General features: G+C 41.5%; 1 protein-coding gene across 1 annotated transcript; it reads right to left on the minus strand.

Annotated features, from left to right (window-relative positions):
• Positions 1-377: 377 nt before the first annotated feature.
• On the minus strand, positions 378-23311 carry KIN (Kin17 DNA and RNA binding protein). Its single transcript, XM_065920961.1, has 13 exons — positions 23155-23311; positions 18974-19068; positions 17168-17211; positions 16961-17083; positions 15892-16073; positions 14476-14524; positions 13493-13550; positions 10030-10159; positions 8091-8141; positions 7207-7275; positions 6330-6429; positions 4776-4876; positions 378-2701 (listed from the first exon to the last, which is right to left on the minus strand). The coding sequence occupies exons 1-13, from the start codon at positions 23266-23268 to the stop codon at positions 2639-2641; spliced, it is 1179 nt and encodes a 392-aa protein (XP_065777033.1). The 5' UTR covers positions 23269-23311; the 3' UTR covers positions 378-2638.
• Positions 23312-23364: the final 53 nt, after the last annotated feature.

The raw sequence follows: 23364 nt of genomic DNA on the forward strand, positions 1-23364 counted from the left end.
TATAAAAAAAACTCTTGAAACTCAACAGTAAGGAAGTGAATGATCCAACTTAAAAATGGCAAACTAGACAACTCACCAAAGGAGACATACAGATGGCAAATAAACATATAGAAAGATGTTCAACATCATATGTCATTAGGGATTGCAAATTAAAACAATGAACTACTGCTACACACCTATTAGAATGGCCAAAATCATGACAATACCAAATGCGGGTGAGGCTGTGGAGCAACAGGAGCTTTCATTCATTGCCTGCAGGAATGCAGAATGCAACAGTGACTTTGGAAGTCACTTACCATTCAACCCAGTAACCATGCTCCTTGGTATTTATCCAAATGAGCTGAAAAGTTAACACAAAAATCTACACATGGAGGTTTACAGCATCTTTATTCAGAGTTGAGAAAAATGGAAGCAACCTAGATGTCCTTCAGTAGGTGAACAGCTATGTAAACTGGTGTATCCGGATATTGTGATATTATTCTGCACTAAACAGCAATGAGCCATCATGTCGTGAGAAGATGCACAGAGGAAACTTAAAGGCATATTACTAAGTAAAAGAAGCCAGTCTGCAAAGGCTTACATACTGTATAAGTCCAACTATGACATTTTGGAGAGATCAAAACTATGTAGACAGTAGAGATCAGTGGCTTAAGGAGGTAGGGGAGGGAGGGAAATGAGGTGGATTTTTAGACGATGAAACTATTTTGAATGATACCATAATGGTGGATACACGCCATCATACGTTTGTCTAAGCCCACAGAATGTACAACACCAAGAGGGAACAATGATGTAAACCATGGACTTTGAGTGATGATGACAGGTCAGTGGAGGTTCATCAATTCTGCTTAATTTTGTGCAAACCTGAAACTGCTCTAAAGAATAAAGTCTGTTTTTTAAAAAGAATAATAACTTACAATGTTTTAAAAAGAAGAGTCAGGGAATTCCCTGGTGGTCCAGTGGTCAGGACTCTACTTCTACTGCAAGGGGGCTGGGGTTCAATTTCTCGTCGGGGAACTAAGATTTTGCAAGCTGTCTGGTGCAGCCAAAAAAAAAAGAAAGAAAAAAGGTCAATATAAGACTTGATTTTAGGTGTCTGCAGTTACTCTGCTTAATATAACCATATTGGCCTCTAACACCTTATAGGGAAAACAATTCTACAGTGTAGAATCATATTTTTATGCTTGATTTTTTTAAAAATTAAACTTAACCTCAATAACACTACTTTGTGATAATTTCAGGAAGATGTTGGAGAAAAGAATATGAGAGGTAGGGATGAAACTTTTTTCTGTGAAGAAAACTACAGAGTTGATTCCAAACTTACAGATTTGGGGGAGGCCTGTGAAAAGCATCGTGTTTTATTTCTGCACCATAATCAGGGCGAGTCATTCCTTATGGAAATGGCTCTTCAAATGTTAGACACGGCATAACATGAATGAGTTACGGTGTGACAGTGACTCCAATCCCAGGATCTGAAAATGTATGACCACAAAAAGTCTTGTACATGCATGTTCACAGCAGTGTTATTCATAATAGCCTCAAAGTGGAAGCAATCCAATTCCATCAACTGATGAATAGTTTTTTAAAAATGTGGTATATATTCATACAAAAGACTACCGTTGAATGAAAATGAGGTAGTGACCCATGCTACAACATGGATAACCCTTGAAAACACTACACTTTGTGTAAGAAGCGGATTATAAAAGACCACATACTGTATGATTCCACTTCTATGAAATGTCCAAGACAGGCAAATTCACAGAGATGGAAAGCAGATTAGTGGTTGCCAGTAGTCTGGAGTGACTACAGATCCAGGGTTACTTTTGGGGAGACGAAAACTCCCAAATTAGACAATGGTGATTTTCAAACAACTTTGTAAATATTCTAAAAACCACTGAAATGTCCACTTTTCAGTTCAGTCGCTCAGTCGTGTCCGACTCTTTGTGATCCCATGAATCCCAGGCACACCAGGCCTCCCTGTCCATCACCAACTCCCGGAGTTTACTCAAACTCATGTCCATCGAGTCGGTGATGCCATCCAGCCATCTCATCCTCTGTCGTCTCCTTCTCTTCCTGCCCCCAATCCCTCCCAGCATCAGGGTCTTTTCCAATGAGTCAACTCTTCACATGAGGTGGCCAAAGTATTGGAGCTCCAGCATCAGTCCCGCCAATGAACACCCAGGACTGAAATGGGTGAAATTGTACAGTGTGTGAATTACATCTCAATAAAACTATTCTATTTATAGTTTGACTCTTAAAAATGTAATTATATTACATCCAACTTTACTACTTTACTGATGAAAATATAAATTTAAGAGTATATGAAAGATTTGCTCTACAATAGTTCTACATTGTCCTATTTATAACACTTTACAATAATATTCTTTTAATGTAGATTAAAAAATCAAGGAAATACTACAAAGGCAACAAAAACAACAAGGACAAAATTACATAATTTTGATACTTCATGAGACATAATTAGATTTTTCTATAAGTTAGGCTAAACAACTACAGTAATATTTAAATAAATCCATTTGTTTTATAAAAAGAAACACCCTAACACAGTAGAGTCTTGCAATGTCTTGGTGAACACCAATTTGATGCTTTAAGATTTTAATGTGATGCTAATAAATTTTCAAACTCAGGCAAGTTTAGAAATGTCTTCGTATTGAATTCCTTCAACTCTGCGTCCTTTTAAAGGGCCCTACAAATTAAAATAATTGAAGAAGTGGTTAAAAACACACATGCACTTACAAGACAAGAAAAGGACATATGCTTCTGGATGCCAAGGTGCCTTTTTCACACCCCTAAGACACCATTAAGGTAGCTAACAGATCTTCATGACTCTGAATTTTTAAAAGATACCCTATGGCGTCCTTGTCAGGAACTGGTTGTGTTTTCTTCACGCTGGGTGGGAGGCGTTACCACTAGATACTGTGGCGGAGACCTGCTGGCTAGTCAGTACCTCCTGTCCCCCTTCCTGGCTCCCCCTGGTCAGGCGTGGTGTGAGACGGCGCTCCGGCCCACGGAACGGACAGGGGTGACACGGGGCTCACTCAGGCCACGCGCCCCCCACACGCAGCCCACGGAACGGACTGGGGTGACACGGGGCTCGCCCAGGCCACGCGCCCCCTGCACGCAGCCCACGGAACGGACCGGGGTGACACGGGGCTCGCCCAGGCCACGCGCCCCCCGCACGCAGCCCGCCATGCTCCCCATGATAGAGATGCCACAGTGCAGCAGTGCAGGGCTCTAAAACCCCCGTCTCAGATCCTTCGTTTGAAGACAGGTCAGGCCTCACTCTTGTGAGCAGAGCTGTCAGTGGAGCAATTCTAAACGAACTAGCAATTCTACTTAAATGTCAGATTCCTGTGAGTGAATTACTTTATTGATCTCGGCTGCCTTGAATTCCGTATGAAAGAAGGGAGAACACTGGAAAATGACTGGCCTCTGCGGTTCTCCTCCATTAGTCATGACTATCCCTTCCTCACTAATCACACTCTGGCAGATAAAGGTTATATTAGATATGAGGGGGAAAACTGGGATACAACACTACACATATTATACACAATTTTATAAAATACAAAGATGGGGGAAAAAACAGGCTAAAGTATTAATGGAAGTTATAATTTGCCTGGAGGTGTATGGGCAATTTTTTTAAAGTATTTATATTAAATTGTAATTTTCAGCTTTTATACAAGAGTATTGCTGCAGACTGAATGTTTGTGTCCCGCCCAAAACTGATTCAATACATTAAAATGTGATGGTGTTAGGCGGTGGTGAGGTCACAAGGGCAGAGCCTGTGAGGATGGGATTAGTGCCCCTGAAAAGGGACCCCAGAGATTCCCACCCCCCAGCAGTGAGAGAACACGAACCAGGACACGGACCCTCAGCAGACACCCAGCGCTGCCTGCGCCTTGGTGTGACACTTTAGCCTCCAGAATGTGAGCAGTAAATTTCTGTTGTTTCTAAAGTCATCCTGGTCTATGGTAGTTTGTTATAGGAGCGTGAACAGATTAAGACAAGCAAGTATGGTATTTCTTTTGTAATCAGAAGATAAATTGCTTCAGCAATGTCAGTTAATAAAGAAACCAGGCTTATACAGGGACTTCCCTGGTGGCCGAGTGGTTTAGAAACCCTCTTCCAAGGCAGGGGTGGTGGGTTCAATCCCTGGTTGGGGAGCTAAGACCCCACATGAAGTGAAATTCATTCAGTCACATCTGACTCTTTGAGACCCCATGGACTAGTCCATGGAATTCTCCAGGCCAGAATACTAGAACGGCTAGCCCTTCCCTTCTCCAGGTGATCTTCTCAACTCAGGGATCAAACTCAGGTCTCTGACACTGCAGGCGGATTCTTTGCCAGCTGAGCCACAAGGGAAGCACAAGAATAATGGAGTGGGTAGCCTATCCCTTCTCTAGAGGATCTTCCCAACCCAGGAATTGAACTGTGGTCTCCTGCATTGCAGGTGGATTCTTTGCCAACTGAGATATCAGGGAAGCCCAGATCCCACATGCCTTGTAGCCAAAAAACCCAAAACATAAACATAACCAAAAAAACCAAAACATAAGTAAAGACTTTTAAAAATGTTCCATGTCAAAAAAACTCTTAAAAATAAGGGGTGGGGTGGCAGGGTCGGGGTGGGGGAACCTTACAGATTTCCAAACAGGAGAGAATACAAACAGAACACCCAAACTCACAAATCACCAATTCAATGACAAAAACCATGGCACATTTTAAAATCACTTTGAAATTTGTCTTTCTGTAAATATACTTACAGTTTCAATGACTATAGTAGCAGAAAAAGTCTTCTCATTGATGGATTCTAGGGTGCCTTCATTTCCTCTGTAGCCTCCATTTAAAACAAGGATTCTTTTTCCTGCAACAGAAAAAGAGTTAACACTTAATACAAAGAAAATGCCACTTTCTTCTACTTTCTTACAGCCAAATATAATTGCACTGCATCAACACAATCCAAGTTCTTAATCATTTATTATCTGTATGATTCTAAAGTACAGTTTGTAGATACTTCGATCACCATCACATTATAACACTCCTCATTTTTTCCACTTATTTGTTAAGGGATGTTTTAATTTAAGACCAAAGGGCATAAGGTTCTTGGAGGGGATGCCCAGAGCCCATAAATAACCAGAAAAAATTCAGCTTACTTCGCCTCTTTTTAAAATCACAGGATGCTTGTTAGTTTCATAAAAATGTAAACATATACCTACTGAACCATTCTATCTCTAGAATTGTCTCAGAAAAGATATCTTATATCTATATAAAGATCTGTACATGAATGTTCATATAGCAGTTTTATTTGTAATGGCCAAGAACTTTAAACAATCCCAGTGTCCATCAGTAGGTGACTGGATAGAGATTGGCATGTCCACATAACGAAATACTCAGCAGTAAAAAGGGATCGGGTACAGAGGCACACAACATTATTCTAGATTCATCCAGAATAATGGATGAATGTGCTTAGTGAGAGAAGCCAGACACACACAGGACACGTGGTATGATTTAATTTCTATAAAATTCTAGAAAAGTAGGAGCTAATGGTGGAATGAAGACTAGTGGCTGCCTGAGGGAGAGGGAAGGCAGAGCAGGGAGCAAAGGGCTATAAAGGAAATGGGAACTTTGTGGGGGGTGATGGTACATTCACTAACGTGATGGTAGCAATGGTTTTCATGGGAGCAGGTATGTGCTATAACTTATCAAATTATATACCTTATACACAGATGCAGTTTATGTCAGTTACACTTCACTAAAGTTTTTGAAAAAAAAAGTCCACAATTCCTAATCCATAAAATGAATTTTGTTTTAGGGAGAAAGAATAACGGGATCTGATCTGATAAACCAAGTCTGAGAGACTAACATCACTGTGCCAGCAATGATAATACCATGAAGGGTTTTGGGTCAGAGGCAGACAACCTAACCACAGTGGCATTTACATTGGAAATGTGTAAGATGATTAAGGAACAGAAAAAGCAAAATTATACTAACTTTTACTTTACTATCTCAAATGGCTAAACAAATGCATTAAGAATCATCCTAACATGATTAATTTTATCCAGACATGTCTATGATTTGCTTCTGGGGGAAAAAAAACAAACAGATTCTAGGGAGGGAAAATTTATTCATGCCACAGAATAGCTTCCTCAGAGGACGGGTAAACAACCACATCACCAAGTCAAACAGTCTGGTTACAACAGGCGATTACATGTTTCTCAAGAGGAAACTCACATCTGGAACTATTGAATAATATCCAGTAGGAATGGACTCACTTCTTCCCATGGTATATGTACTAAAGGGTCTGCAGAATGATTTACCTGGTGCTGGAATGACTGTCTCTAAATGAGTCTGGTCAAGTTTCAGCTTGTCTCCAGAGTCAATCATCTTTACGACAGCTGTGTATTTGTCAATTACTTCCTGTCATGTAAAACCAACACTTTTATAACAGAAGAGAGATGCCAATATGAAGTCCAAGGATAGAAATAAATAAATGAAAACAAATGAAATTCTAATCAAAGGGTAAGACCAACTTGTTTTAAGAGTAACTCCTTCTATTAATATCAATGGAGTTTATTTTCTAGAAGCCATATATGATCAGGCTATGGTCCTTAACGAGTTCAATTCAAAGTTTAGTTGAGGTTTTCACTTGGAAGGAAAAGGCTGGAGATCTTAGAATAAGTCTTTAAGACACACAGGGAGAGGAACAATTCTGCCTTGTTTAAATACATTAGGAGGGCAATTTATGCAGGCACAAGGGCTGGCTGCTGGCATGAAACTATACTTAGGAAAAGCAGAAGAAAGAAAAAGACTAGAGAGCTGATTTTTAAATTTTAAAATCCTAGGGCAATCAAGATAAGCCTCTCAGGTTAAACACAAGGAAGTCCTCCTTAGAACTCTGGGGCATCATTACATTGCCTGTCAACAACGATGGGAATGCATAAGGTGTACTCGCTGAATTTTTTTAAGACATGGCCATGGGCACCTATACTATTTGCTCCAGTAAGAAAGCAAACCACAGTTTATACTATGGCTGGAAACAGAATATTTCTCCAACCATTGTGCAGTCAGCCATCAAAAACCTTAGACACACTGCTTCTGCTACTAGGACTTGGTTTTTGAGGAGTATCATGAAGGCTTTACCCGGCCCCCCACCAGCTCCTTTCCCAAATTCCATCCATAACTTCACAGTCTTACCTTTACGATACCCTTCTTCTTATGATACTTCTCTCCAAGTTTTTTGGTTATAATTTTCACTATGATTTCCTAGGGGGAAAAAAAAAAGATTGAAGGAACAATATAAATTACCTTTTCTCTTTTGTTCCTACACTTTAAACCATTTCACCAAAAAATCATAGTAAAATGTTAACTGTTGTTTAAATAAGACCCTTTGGAGTTGGAAGCCTTCCTGGCACAATGGCAAGACATTTTCTTAGTAATCTTTCATTTCTTCTTTCTCTTTTTAACTCAACACAGTTGGTTACCAAGAGGAAAAAATGCTTATTTCATGGCTGATTTCCACAGTGAAGGTTCCCTGAAATCTAGCCCTTCTACCTACCAATCTCAACTAGTCTAGGTCTTTCACAGAGAGCAAAACCAGAAAATAATTCTAGGCTTAAATTCAAGGGATCCTTACAAAAATTTGGCATTAAACTCAAGGAACATTACTGGTTCAAGAACAGGAAGCCACCCTCCAACAAAGGTACAACCAGAACTTTACAGAGCAGATGCACAGACGAGTCATTAAATGTATCTCCAGAAGTGACAGATACTTAAGAAATTTAGCCATTTATATCAAAGACCATTTAAATCATCCACTTAAGAGCACTAGGCCCTGCGGTAAAGAATCCACCTGCAATTCAGGAGACACAGGAGACGTGGGTTTGACCCCTGGGTCAGGAAGATCCCCTGGAGGAGGGCATGGCAACCCACTCCAGTATTCTTGCCTGGAGAATCCCATGGGCAGAGAAGCCTGTTGGGCTACTATCCATGGGGTCGCAAAGAGTTGGACACAACTGTATCAACTTGGCACACACATAAAAGCACACTTCAGATATAAGAAGGCCCAGTGGGATACGTACAGGCTGCAGCCAGTAATCTGTCCGTGCAGTTCTTTTCTTCTCCTCTTCAATCTGAAGGACACATGGGACATTCAAATAATTACCTCTTTAAAATATTCAGTTTATTTCTAATAACATTCTATTTAGCAAAAGAACTCCATAAAACACACTTCACAGAAGACTGATATAATGTGCAAGCTCTGATAAACATTTTATGCAATTTATTTTTGAATGAAAAAAAGCAACTCTAAGAAAATAAGCAATAGGCAAATCAACTGACCAAGATGATAAAATACAAACAGCCTCTACCAAGTCAATTGCAAGGCTGCCTGCTAGCATCACACAGTCCCACTCCTCCTTCCTTCCCCAGACTGTCATCAGATGGCAAACAGGTGATGTTTTCAGGGGTAAAAATGTAACTTTTATGGACCAATCTAGCACAGTGCGCTTGGGTATACAGTTTGATGGCAATAAGGGGCTTCCCTGTTTGACAAGGATGATACAGCTGTCAAATGAATAAGGAAACACAACCAGGAGATGTACACAGAAGGGTGACCAAAAAGAAACATGCTGACCACAGGAGAACTGCACCTCATACTCTTTCCTTTCTCAGCTGCTCAGTTAGCCCCAAGTACCAACTTCCAAAGAGAATGAACAATGCCATTCTTTGGTTGATCTGAGATTTCACTTTAATTCCGCCGACTTACCAATATGAACAAAGAACACTCTATAAACTTGGCATGTTATATTCTAAGCAGGTAGATCTAGCTTTCTGCTTCACTTAATTAAATTCAAAATGGGCTCTAAGACTTCTGCAGGGCTGCCCCTGCTCTCTCTAACGTTAGATGCCGCCACTCCAGTGCTCACTGGGCTCCAGCCACGTGGATCTTCCCTTCGGAGGTTGAAGTAGCGATCTACCCCGCCTCATCCAAGGAACAATCTCCACACTCCCTGCCTTCAGACCTCCTTAGGGCTTCGCATTTTGTAATTACTCATCTACTGATTCACTTGGTCTGGGATGTCTCCTTTGCTAGAGCAAAAGCTCCATGACATACATGCAGGGTCCATGTTTTTCTCCCTACTCCACACACGCAGGCCCTTGCATGATGCCCGGTACATAATAGCAACTCCATGTGGGCTGAACACAGAATGAACACATGTCACAGTGTACATGCAATATGTTATACTTTAAGCTGTTCTGACTGCCCTGCATTTTCTGTTTTTCCAATAATAGGGAAGACCAGTTTCCTCCTATCCCTTTGAAAATGGAGGAAAGGGTGAGGAGTCCAGAGGAAATGATGTTAAGAGGGAAAAAAGTCAGTCTCTTGGACCCATTTATTCTTTCTCTTCATAAGTTATATGAAAATTTCATAAATTTATTGATCAGGGAAGGTGGTGGGGTGAAACGGAGAAACGTGCTATTTAGGGATATATTAAGAACCTTCTGCAGAATGACTCCAGAATTTCAAGTAAATTTAAAGCAGAAGTATAGCTTTAAGTCAGATAATCACAGGTTTTCAATGATTCGTCACATAAACTGACTATCTGGTTTAATCAAATTAAAAATATGTCTGAACATTCTCTTCCCAGCTAGGAGGTGGTAAGTGGAAGTTAAGAGGCCACAGAGGAGATCCCTGGAGGATGACAATTTTCTGAGCCACCAAAAAGGTGTGCAGAGCTTTCATTTCTGGAGTCAAGCACCACGATGGTCCCTCTAAACGAAATCTACTGACCACAATTTCAGGGAAGAGTTCTGCAGACAGCAGTTGAGGCACCTGTCTAGGGAGGTTCCAGCTCCATTCAGATGGAACTGCATCTGGGCTCTTTGCCCCCAATCTGGCCTCAGCACATTTTCCTCTTTGTATTAATCTCATAATTGGTTAAACTGTTTAACTTTCCTCGGCTGGAATCACATGGTTCACCGAATAGCTAGAGTGGACACGCAGTTCATAAGGCTCACCTCCATGATTTCATCGAGGGCAGACTTCTTCTTCTTCTTCTCCTTTGACGGAGCCGAGCTCTGGGAGGACTCCTTCCGCTTCACTGATGCCGTGGTCCCAATCGCTTTCAGGGCACTTGGTCCCAAAGAACTGAGGGGAAGAGGAGGGTGCTGTTAACAAAAACTGGGCAAAGGTGCAGGCTTTATAATGGGTGAAAGGAACAACGCAGAAGCAGCCTGTTAAACACGGTTAACTACAGATCAGTCAAAACAATGACAGGCACGTCCCTCACCTACAGGACTGGGAGCACCCTGAGAACACGGGGCCCTTCCTGTCCCCGCTCCCAAGTCAGCGCCACTCTACCCGTGTGCCCGAGCCACGGACAACAGCATCAGCCTCAGGGCCAGGGCCACAAGGGTTTCTTTCTACTTCTGCTAGGGCCTGAGCAATTTTCCCTACGTCCCAGTTCCCCAGCAATAAACTGTGGATTATAATGTGGCCCAACTCTAGTTGCACTGCAAGGATCAACCAGGTGAGAGGTTTGTAAAACGGTCAACAGAAGTCCAGCACATTGCTGTTGGTTCCACTTCTTTAAAACGAAGATTTCAACATTCAGCATGAAAGTTTTTATTACTCCTGATTGCCTGAAGTCTTCACAGTACACATTCTCAACTTTTGAGGGCTACTATACAACCGTCACCACTGGCCCCAGGATACTACCCCCGATTTACTCTGTACACTTGTCATTCTGAACAATCTGCTATTGACTGAGCCATGCCTGTGCTTCAAGCCTCTGTAATTCTGCACATGCCTCTTTGTACCTAAAATTGTCTTTCCATTTTCTCCATTCGTCGAAATTCTTTAAGATCCATTCTTTATGAGATTTCTTGCATTGTATCCTTTTTTGAACTGCCAGAGCACTTTGGGGCAGGCACCCCACTCCACCTCATATAAAGCCCTTTGTATATATGACTCCTCTCTCACAGGAGGGCAGAAACTACATATATCCATATATATATATATGGATATATATATACATATTTATTTTTTTCTTTTCCCCCTGTAAAGTAGCAGTAACCATCTTGTGACCCAAATTTATGCTCTATTAATATCTGCTGACTCACTGAACCTTACCAGTCTAATTAATTATCAAATTTACAAAATACGAAACTGAGTCGTACTAAAGATGCTATTTTTTTCTTAAAATTAAGCTGAATAATAAATAAACCTGGTTAAAAAATGAGCAATAAGTGATTCTCCGAAGATTATAAGTGGCCAAAAAGCACATGAAAAGATCCTTACCATCACTAATCATTAGGGAAATGCAAATCAAAACCAAAATGAAACACACTCATTAGGCTGCTACTACTTAAAAAAAACACACAAAAATAACAAATGTTTGCAAGGATGTGGAGAAACTGGAGCCTTCTGTGCAAATGCTGGAATGTAAAATGGTACAGCTGTTGTGGAAAACCTTCTAAAAATTAAATACAGAATGACCATATAATCCAACAAATCCACTTCTGGATAAACACCCAAAGGAACTTGAAAGCAGGAATGTGAACAGATATTTGTAAACCGATGTTCAGAAGAGCATTAGTCACAAGAGTCAAAAGGTGAAAACAACTCAAACGCTCACAATAGATGAATGGATAAACAAAAAGTAGTCTACGTGTACAAGGGGACATTACAATCGAGACTAAAGAAGAAAGAAATGCTGATCCATGCCTAGACACAGATACACCTTGAAGACGCTGTGCTAAGTGAAAGAAGTCAAACACAGACAAATACTATGTGATTCTGCTCAGATTCATAAAGACAGACGAGCAGAACAGAGGCAACCAGGGGCTGAGGGGAGGGGCAGTGGGGAGTTATCTTTTAGAGTGCAGAGTTTGTTTGGGGGGATGAAAAGTCATGCAGATGGATGGTGATGATGGTTGTACCACAGTGTGAATCTACTTAATGCCACTGAATTATATACCATTGTGATTAACTAAACAACAACAACAAACCCTCCCCCGAAACAAAAAATTGAGTTAGGTTAAATAAGCATTGGGCTTCCCTGGCGCTTCAGCTGGGAAAGAAATCTGCCTGCAATGTGGGAAACCTGGGTTCGACCCCTGGATTGGGAAGATCCCCTGGAGAAGGAAATGGCAACCCACTGCAGTATTCTTATCTGAAGAATCCCCATGGACAGAAGAGGCTGGGGACAACAGTCGATGGGGTCACAAAGTCACGACTGACTGACTAAGCACAGCACAGAAATAAGCATCATGTAGAATATGAAGGAAAATAGCAAATATGACCCAGCTCAAAAGATAAATTCCACCAGATACTGGTGTCCCCCTGAACACCCTATCCATCTTTAAACCTCCATGACTAAAACCGAGTACACCGCACATGACAAGCAGCACGCCCATCTGGTGGAAGAATACATGAGGCCCTCGAGAAAAGAGAACACCAAGGGTGGATACAAATACCTGACCGTGGGCCATCCCGGGGCTTGACACACTACAGCCTGAGGGCCAGACCCAATCTACTGCCTGCTTTCATAAATGAGATCGAACCGGAACACAGCCAGGCTCATTCGCTTACGTATTGTCTGTGGCTGCTTCCTCAGTCCGACAGCAGAGTTAAGTGAAGTGGTGACAGACACATGGCCAACAAAGCCTAAAATACTATGTGGCCCTTTATAGAAAAGGCTGGTCAGCTCCTGCTCAGTACCACAGCCTTTAGAAGGGAAGGCAATTGCTACTGAGTGTCTACTAACACATTTATACTTTACCAGATTTAAGGAGATAGCTGGAGAAGGAAATGGCAACCCACTCCAGTACCCTTGCCTGGAAAGTCCCATGGACGGAGGAGCCTGGTAGGCTATAGTCCATGGGGTCGCAAAGAATCAGACATGACTGAGTGACTTCACTTCACTCATTTCATACTTTATCGCTGGAGAAGGAAATGGCAACCCACTCCAGTGTTTTTCCTGGAGAATCCCATGGACAGAGGAGCCTGGCGGGCCATGGTCCACAGGGTCGCGGAGAGATGGAGACGACTGAAGTGACTGAGCACACATGCAGCAAGGAGGTAGCTGAATAAGTCTCGTCTCTATTCTCAGAAAATCATAATACAAAAAGTAAGACAAAAAGTATATACCCCAGCGAACACAGTGGGCTATGATAGAAAAACAAACACAACTGCCATAGCACATAAAGAACCACTGAGTGGAGAAGTCAGGGAGAAGTTAATGTTTACCATGTGAAGCATTTCAGTAAAAAATGAGCCTTTCCTCAAAAGACAGAATCAGCTCATCACAGGCAAATAAGAAAAAAACAGTTTCTAAGAAAAAAATCAACCATTAAACAAAACTAAAAGAGATGACAGTGACAACTAGAAAAAATAACTCACAGTCCTGCACCTTTTAAGATAGTCATCGACATTCCACCCAAACTCTCAAGTTCTAAGATACCTGTCCACGTGGCTCACCTTGATTTGGAAGATGCTGCTCCTGAACTACAGGCTCCTTTATTCAGATTAAATGTAACTGGAAGAAAAGAACTGGTATTTGATATATATTTGGGGAAAATTCTAGTAAAACATCAGGTAAATACCACAAAGAAGTCACACAGAAATTCATGGACATTTTGAATAAATGAGAGCTGGAATGCTCCTACCCAGAGATCATAAACTCCAGTAAAATATAATGAGGTGGTGCTTACAGAGCAGGGAGAGACCTTCACTGGATACAGCATGTGGCCTTGGCCCCTTCCCCACTCCGCCTCCCCTCTCCCCTTGGTAACAGGAATCCCATTTTGTTTCCGTGTCTGCGGGCCTCACACATAGCTTGGGGGATGCTATGGTCTGAAGGGGTGTGTCCCCTTCCAAATCCAAAGATTGAAAACCTAACACCCAAGGGGATGGGACTAAGAGGTGGGACCTGTGGGAGGGGATAAATACAGTTCTTTGGTCTAAACCAATCAAAATCATTCCATTTCCTTTCCCAGTGACTGATTTTGAGGTGGACATGAGATAGAGTCTGGCCAATGACATTCAAAAGAAAGTCTGCTGCTAGGAAGGTCTTCTAGGAAAAGCTTACTTGCTCAGAGGGGACTCCAGAAGAGAAACAGGCTCTCTGTTTTCCTCTGGACACGCTGGGTCTGCATATGATGGCTGGAGAGATGGCAGCCACCTTGTGTCCAGCTGCTGACAGTGTGACATCCGGAACCACCCTATCTCTGGGAGTCGGAGTCTTGGTATGGCAAAGGATTTCCTTACCATTTAGGCTAATTTTACTCAGTCTGGTTATTTGTTGCTGAAGACATTCCATCTAATTCACTGTTATCACCTTTTCATTTTACTAATGAGAATAAAGCAGTCCAGGTAGACAATATGTCCTGTTCCCAAACAAGCTGCTAGTTTTTGGCAGGGCCAAGATAAAAGCATCCATTTTCAAACAGGAAGAAAAGTACCTTTTTCTTCGTCATTTTCTCTGCTTAATTCCGTAAAAACAGGGACTTCCTTAAAAAAAAAAAAAAGAATTTGAAGGTTTGGTTCACAGTGCATTTACTAACACTATTCAATAGCTGTAAATTATAACTTGTTGTCTAAAACAGTTAAGGTACTAAATAAGAGATGACATGTATTGTAAACATCTTCCAATAAAGACACTGTACGGGTGATGGGCGAGGAGCTGGAAACAAGCCACATGCTTCGCAACAGGAGAATGGATAAACAAACTGTTGTATTCATAAAATGAAATGTACATCAGTCAAAAAGAGAAAGCAGCACTACCAGGAAAGGACACGGTGGACGACACACACAGAACGTTATGCTGAGCTGAGAAAGCCAGACACAAAGAGAACATACCATCAATAAAAATAAATGAATGCATGAATACATAGATAAAAAGACAACACACTGATGATTCCATCCTTCCAGAGTTCAAAGACAGGTTAAACCAACCAACAATTAATAACAGTGTGTTGGAACAGTGCTTCCTTCTCTGGGGACAAGAGGTGCTGGTTAGGAATGGGCATGAGGGACCCTTCTAGGACACTGGAAATGCTTAATGTTTCATCTGGGTGGTAGCCACATGGACTACCTACTTATCTATAGGTCGATCAACCCATCCATTCATCTAAAGACACATACATAAGTAAAAGTTGATGGAAGTGTAACCTTAAGATTCACGCATGCCATACGCTTTATGTATGCTACATCACAATAAGAAGCTTTTAACAATACTCAATGGCCAGTAGTTTCACATACACACTAGGCTATATTTAGGATCTCACACATGTCTAGTATACAAGCTCCTTGAAGGCAGGGATTTTCATCTTCTCTCCACTACTGTATCCCCAGTGCCTATAAGAATGCCTGGCACACAGAGGTGACCGATAACTATCTGCTAAAATAAATGCCTTGATCTAGTTATTCTAACACCTGAAACAATTTTATCATGCCTTCCCTCCCCTGTTCACCTGGGTTTGACCCAGTGACTTCTCAAGACTCCTCAGCCTGGGGGCTGTATCTACGTTTAAACATTCTTGCATCGCCCCAGGCTGGAGCAAGTGCCGGTGCCCTGTGTTCCCACTCACTGTGGTCTTCCCCGGCACTGCGTCAGCTACAATTGGTTGAACTGACCTGTTCATGTCTTCACCTTTCGGTGCTGACTCTATTTTAGGGGTGAGGAAACAGGTTTAGAAGATTACATATTACATAAGAATGTGAAGTCAGGAAGTGACCCAGATTTGTCTCCACTCTACAACCTGGGCTTTGATACCAGGCCATGCGCTTTATCCTACAAAATGCGGTTCAAGGCGTAAACAAGTAAGTGACTGTGCTTCTTCAGACCTTTGTCTGCTGCATCTCTGGATGATGCCCACCTGCTCTTTCCCTTCCAGACCTCTTCTCACTTGTTCTTGAATAAATTTGGCGGTTTTTTCTTCATCATCGAGGTCCTGCTTCTTCTTTTTCTCTAGTTCCAGCTGCCGACGGATTGTTTCAGGGTCCCTATCTATATACTGAATATACCAGCCTTTTGGTGTCTCATCCACTTTGCACAAACCTTAAAAAAAGTAATGGATACTCTTAATTTTGTACACAATCAAAGCTGAAAGAAAATGTAAATGTGATCTGTCTGCAGTAATTATTCATTCAAGTACACTCATTCAAACATGTTCAAATACACAAATTCATACAGTATGTGAATTTTCCATATTTACAGTTACTGACATGTAGATTTTAATTGGAATACTTTCTAATATTTTTAAATAGAAAAAAATATTATTTTGGTTTCTGATTAGGTTGCGCCAACACATTTAAACAAGGGAAACATTAAAAAACGATTATCCTGCTTAGTATTTATTCAACTGTGTCTAAGCATTTAACATCCACTGAGTACATGATATTCCTCCTGACTTCACTAGCAGAAAACTTCCCCAGAAAATGGAGTAAAGAAACACACTGAATAAGTAATACAATGATTAAAAAAATTTCTTCCTCTTTTCTTTTCCCGAATGTACTATCCTATTGGAAATGGGAAAAGAGGCAGCAAATTTAAAATTTGCCTCAACAAGAGTTTGTGACAGTGAAATGAATGTGGGAGAAAAAACTGAAAGAGGGCAGGTACTGATATTCAACCTAGCGAGTGGATGCTTCAGTGATAAATCTTGGCATGATCAAGAGGACAGCTCCAGACACCCTTACACACCCTCAGCGCACATAAGCAGCCCTGGAGGAGGCACGCCTCTCCACTAGTTTCTAATTGCCCTACTCAACCTCTTTTCCATAAATTTACCCAGAAAGTGGACAGAGACGTCTGGCGGGCTACCATCCACGGCGTCACAAAGAGTCAGACACAACTGAGCGCCTGGCACATAGAATACAGGACCATCTTCTCCCTGCCCACAATGCAGCCATGTAACAACCGCTCACATCACCTCTTGTTCTCACCTTCTCTGCCCAGCCACTTGGTAAAATCCGTCAGCGTCTCCCACTGCGTGGCGTTCATGTGGATGTGCTCCCGGTGGCTGATGTACTCATTGTAAACAATGTTGTTGTGAACCCTCTTGGTGCCTGAGAACAAAATACAACAGGGCAGACCCTGAGCAGATTATAAGACTACAAAGTCACTGTGTGCACAAGACTTAAGGTGCTTACCAAAGCGTCTCCTGAGAAGTTCTAGGAAGTCATTTCGGAATTCCCTAATAAAGCAAGAAGGGAAAGCATTAAGGTAATTTCTACAAATATACAGCATCATCTTCCTGAAAATTAAGCCACTATACAGTTTGCATGAGCAAATGATATATGGAATATCTACGTGAACATCTGTTGTGAACCTTTAAACACTGAATAAGGGAAGAATCCTGAAAGATTATAGCTTTCAAGAATTCAAGTTAAAAGCTGGTTTGGAGCTGAAACTTTGCCTTGGTGAAGCAGCCACAAAGTGACCATGGGTCTCTGGAGAGGGTTCTTCATGAAGTTTCACTGCTTCATGAAGTCTCAGTGAATGTGTGTAGTAACCCCATTCTATCAATAACAAAACTGCCCTTTCCATTGAAGTTGCCACTTAACGTGCCCCTCTGAGCTAAGCAGAATGTTAAGTGCCGGACAAACAAGGTGAGTAAGATATAAATCCTCACTGAGGTCACAAACTAGCAGAACCATCATAACCACAACAGAAGTGAAACTGTTGCTTGGCTAAGCTAACCTGAAAAAGCGATGTAATAAGATATCACGGGAAGCCATGAGGGGGATGCCGGGAGGCAGAGGCAATCTTTAATCTGGGTGGTGAAGGACAAATAGAATTTTCACAGATGAAAAGGAAAAAGAAGGCTGCTCCCAACCCCAACCAGCACAGAAACATGAAAGCATCACCTGGTATTAGAGAAATGACAGACAGGTAGACAACAGTTATTTCAAATGAAGTATTCAGTATACATTCTTCTCAAAAATAAACAAAATGAGCCTGTTACATCAAGGAAAACAAGACAATATTTGTTGCCAATATAAAATCTGAGCGTCCAAGCGAAAGGGGAAATTTTGGTAAGCTAGTATCCACCACCATGAATTTGACACATTTCCTAATACTTAAAGGTGTTTCTGACAGCACTGACTGGCATTAATGAGTATGATGTTATGACACTGCATAGTAGAACATATCACTGTTCAGAATATCAGAATACCTGTGTACTGAAATAATAATAATAACTAACAGCTAATATTAATCAAGTAATGGGCACTCTTTTAAACACTTTAAAAATATTAATTCATTTAATCTTCACATATGTGAGAATTGAACCATAAAAAAAGCTGAGCACTGAAGAATTAATTCTTTTGAAAAAGACTCTGATGCTGGGAAAGACTGAAGGCAGGAGGAGAAGGTGACGCCAGAGGATGAGATGGTTGGATGCCATCACCGACTCGATGGGTTTGAGCAAGCTTAGGGAGTTGGTGAAGGACAGGGAAGCTTGGCATGCTGCAGTCCATGGGGTCGCAAAGAGTTGGACATGACTAAGCAACTGAACTGAACTGAATCTTCACATAAACCCTATGAAGGAAAGACAATACTTGAGAAGATACAATTTCTATAGACAAACTCCAGAAGTTCAGCCAAAGTCACTCAGCTCCTGAGTGGAGAGGCCAGGTCTGAAAGACTGAAAAGTCAGGCAGTCTGATTCCAGAGCTATGCTCTCAGTCACAGCTGCTTTAGAATGAAAGACAGTTTTTCATTACGTTTGATGTGGAAGGAAGGAAAGACTGAATCATGAAAAATACTTTTTTTTTTAACAATTCCACACAATGATAAGTTGTCAAAAGAAGACAAAAATGGAGCATAAAGTTAAACCAGCTATCACATTAATTTGTAAGGAATAATCAGAGCCTCCGATATATACAATATTAAGCATCTCTTTAATGTCCAACTGAATAAAGCTTATGAGATAAGGATGGTGTTGAGTTACTTACTCTGAAAAATAATCCATAAATTGCTGAGGATTTTCTGAAGCCAGCAACAGCTGTCTCTGATGAGATTCAGACATACAATGACACTTAAAGCCATTCTATAAAAATGCAAAGGCAGTAGTTAAATTCTGATTTAGGTCATTAAAAGTATTTAATTAAATTAATAATAAATAAAAATAATTTAATAAATAGAACATAATTTAATAAGTAGCATTAATAACACTTATTAATAAGTTAATAAGCAATTAAACCATAAATAACTGCTCTTTCATGATAAATTATAAAAAATAATTAAGTCACTGGCTGTAGGACCCTCTTGTTTTAAAAAAAAAAACTTTATAAAGCTGAGTTTTGCAACCTAGGTAATCAAAGAAGAATCCCAGAAGATTAAAGAGACAGAAAAATGGCGCTTTAGAAAACAGACATTAGTAAGAAATATTACAGGGCACAGAAACGAAGAGCGATTTCATGTTTTGACTCTAACAAATTGCTACTGGGCACCTACTTCATACCAAGTGTTAAGCAAGCACTTCGAGGCATATAATGAAGTAAAATGGGTCAGTAGTGAATTTCCAATAGGAAAAGTATTATATTGTCACTCACTTTCCTATACTTTACTCCTATACTTTAGCTCATTAACCAAAAGACACTATTTCCTAATATACATAATCTTTATCACACTAAATCTATATATTCTTCAGATGATTAAAAAAAAATACAAGTTTTGACTTTGCATCTATGCTGCTTAACATCTGAACCTAATTCTTCACTAGTCAGAGACATGAGAAAGTGCCTCTCCTCTGCCTCCCCACCTCGGGAACAGTGCCGTCCTGACCTGCACCCAGTCCAGGAGGCAGGACGGCTGCGCCCCAGAGGCCTCCACCTCCACAGCGCTGGGTCTGCTCAGCCCTCCTAATGACTTCCCGGGTCCCTCTGCTCAACCCCCTTCCCACTGTCCTGAGTCCAACCTCAACCTTGCTTAGAGCAGCTTCCTAATCTTTTGTCATCCACACAAGCCTACACAATTTTTGCCAGGACCCACTTTACAGAAACTACAAGGGCTAGAGAAAGAAGACAAAAGACAACCACAAGAAAACGTAATGGTTAAAACGGAATCCTCCAGGATCACTACTGGCCTAGTCTCTTCAAGTCAATGTCAAGAAAAACAAACAGGGGGAAGGAATGGTGCTATGGCTCAAATTTAAAACTGAGAGAGAATTAAAACTCCTAATATACCACACCACTGAGACTTTTAGGGCAGTGAAACTATTCTGCATGACACTATAATGGTGGATATTAGTCACTATACGTTTGTCCAAACCCACAGAATGCTCAACACCAAGAGTGAACTCTAATACAAAATATGCACTTTGGTGCTAATGATGCACGAATCGCCTCACTGATTGTCATAGAAGTACTATTCTGTTGCACCATGCTGACGATCTGGAAGGCTATACATATTGAGGGCAGGGTGGGTAAGAGAGATCTTTGTACCTTTCAAAAAATGTACTTCATTTTTGCTGTGAACCTGAAAAATTTGTCTACTTTTTAAAAAAGTTCTAATAACTAAATCCAATGTATTGCTTTTGACTGGATCTTGGTTTGAAAAATAACTGGGTTTTTTTTTTTTTGCTTTTATTTTTATTTTATTGAGGTATAGTTGATTTACAATGTGTTAATTTCCACTGTGTAGCAAAGTGATTCAGTTATACGTACACTTACATTCTTTTCCATTATGGTTTATCACAGGACACTAATACAGTTCCTTATGCAAAAAAAAAAAGTTTTATACAGCATTCATGGGAATAATTGACAAAGTGTGACTATGCAGTATATACCAGGTGATACAAAGAAATTATTTATTTGACTGCATTGGGTCTTAGAGTTGCAGCATAAGGGATCTATTTTTTCCATGTGGCTCATGGAGTCTCTAATCATAGGCACATGGACTCCAGGGCTTGGGGGCTCAGTGATTGTGCTTCATGGGTTTAGCTGCTCCATGGCATGTGGGATCTTAGTCCCCAACCAGGGATTGAACCTGCGTCCCCTCCACTGAAAGGATTCCCTACCACTGGGCTACCAAAGAAGTCTCGAAGAAATTTTTATTAATTTGGTTATGTGTCATGACACATATTGTGACTATGTAGAAAAATATCCTAATATTTTAGAGGAGCATATTTAAACATTTCTGGAGTTTAAATGGAGGAAGCACAAACTGGAATCAAGACTGTCAGGAGAAATATCAATAACCTCAGATATGCAAATGACACCACCCTTATGCAGATGACATCACCCTTCGCAGAAAGCGAAGAACTAAAGAGCCCCTTGATGAAAGTGAAAGAGGAGAGTGAAAAAGCTGACTTAAAAACTCAACATTCAAAAAACAAAGATCATGGCATCTAGTCCCATCACTTCATGGCAAATAGATGGGCAAACAGTGGAAACAGTGGCTGACTTTATTTTTCTGGGCTCTAAAATCACTGCAGATGGTGACTGCAGCCATGAAATTAAAAGATGCTTACTCCTTGGAAGAAAAGTTATGACCAACCTAGACAGCATATTAAAAAGCAGAGACATTACTTTGCCAACAAAGGTCTGTCTAGTCAAAGCTATTCTTTTTCCAGTAGTCGTGTATGGATGTGAGAGTTGGACTATAAAGAAAGCTGAGCGCCGAAGAATTGATGCTTTTGAACTGTGGTGTTGGAGAAGACTCTTCAGAGTCCCTTGGACTGCAAGGAGATCCAACCAGTCCATCCTAAAGAAAATCAGTTCGGAATATTCATTGGAAGGACTGATGCTGAAGCTGAAACTCCAATACTTTGGCCACCTGATGCGAAGATCTGACTCATTGGAAAAGACCCTGATGCTGGGAAAGATAGAAGGCGGGAGAAGGAGACAACAGAGGATGAGATGGTTGGATGGCATCACCGACTCAATGGACATGAGTTCAAGTAAACTCTGGGAGTTGGCGATGGACAGGGAGGCCTGGCGTGCTGCAGTCCATGGGGCCGCAAAGAGTTGGACATGACTAAGCAACTGAACTGAACTGACTTAAACATTTAGAAGTGAAATATCCTGATGTCTGTAATTTACTTTAAAATATTTCAAAGAAAAGGACACAGCAAAATACTTCAAATGTTAAATCTGGGTAAAGGGTATATGGATTTCCCTGTACTAGTTTTCTGTGTGAGAATTTTACCATGAGTAGTAGTAAAGCGAACTAAAGAAAAATGAAAGAGAAAAACTGTTATCTGTGTCATTCAACGTGAGTGCCACCTAAAGTATCTCATCCCTCACTTGCAGAAACACTGGATTACATTATTCCAAGTGTCCAGTGTTCTTACTTTCTTACCCAATTCAACATCCAGAGAAAAACAGGATCCCGTCACTAGCATGCTGTCAATTTTTCCAGGTGCTTTTATCATCCACCTAAATAATGGGAAAAAAGTGCTCCACAGCACAGTCCACAAAGCTTCTCAATATCTGCCCCTCAGCCACTTTGCAGATAATTCACTCATTTAAAACTCAAACAGTCTCACAAGAACGGACAATTGCTAGTCCGTTTTCAAATATGTTTTCAAATATGTAAACAGGTGGAGAGAAAGCAAGTAACTTGTAAGGGAACATAGCTCCGCCTCTTGGTTGTGACTCCAGAGTCCATATCTCACCCGCAGAAAACATCCCAGACCTGGCACGTCGCAGGCGCTCGACAAAGGCTTGTTAGGTGACTAGCTTGCAAGGGCTTAGTTCTGGTCTGTACCCTGATTATGTCTAAGAGCCAAGCCAAGTCTGAGACGGGTGTTGTTATCCAGGGCGTCCAGCGCCGCAAGACTCATCCCGTGTTTCATGACAGCCTGACTGACGTCCTTTCTCGGGGGAGCTGGAAAACCTTTTCATTCTTTATTCCTTTGGGGGTTATAACCTTTTCATTCTTTATTCCTTTTGGGGTGATTGGACTGGGGAGGAAGGAGGTGTCCAAAGCCGGCTTCCCCGCCAGGACGGGGGATTGAAGGGAAGGACAGCCCTACTGAGTGGAGTCCCCGGCTCGCCCTGTGCAGCTCCCACGCCTGGGGCCGGGAGACCCAGGCCGTCGCCGCGGCGTCGGGCACCTCAGCCTGCATTCCCAGTGGGGTCCCGCCGGAGAGGCGCGGGGGTGCGCGCGGGGCCAATCCGCGCCCGCTTACCTCGTCCCGGCACTGCTTCTGGCACATCTGGCAATACCAGCGCAGCTTCTGAAGCCCCTTGGACTTGATCCTGTTGGCGATAGCCTTCGGGGTGAGAAAATCTGACTTCCCCATCGCGACCACCACGACAACAACCTTCCGGGGCCAGCGCCCAGACGACCGGAAGCGGAACAGGGCGGGCGGGAGTGGGCGGGACAAATACCACCTGCC

Source organism: Muntiacus reevesi, chromosome 2 (assembly GCF_963930625.1).
Source record: "Muntiacus reevesi chromosome 2, mMunRee1.1, whole genome shotgun sequence".
Lineage (NCBI taxonomy): Eukaryota > Metazoa > Chordata > Mammalia > Artiodactyla > Cervidae > Muntiacus > Muntiacus reevesi.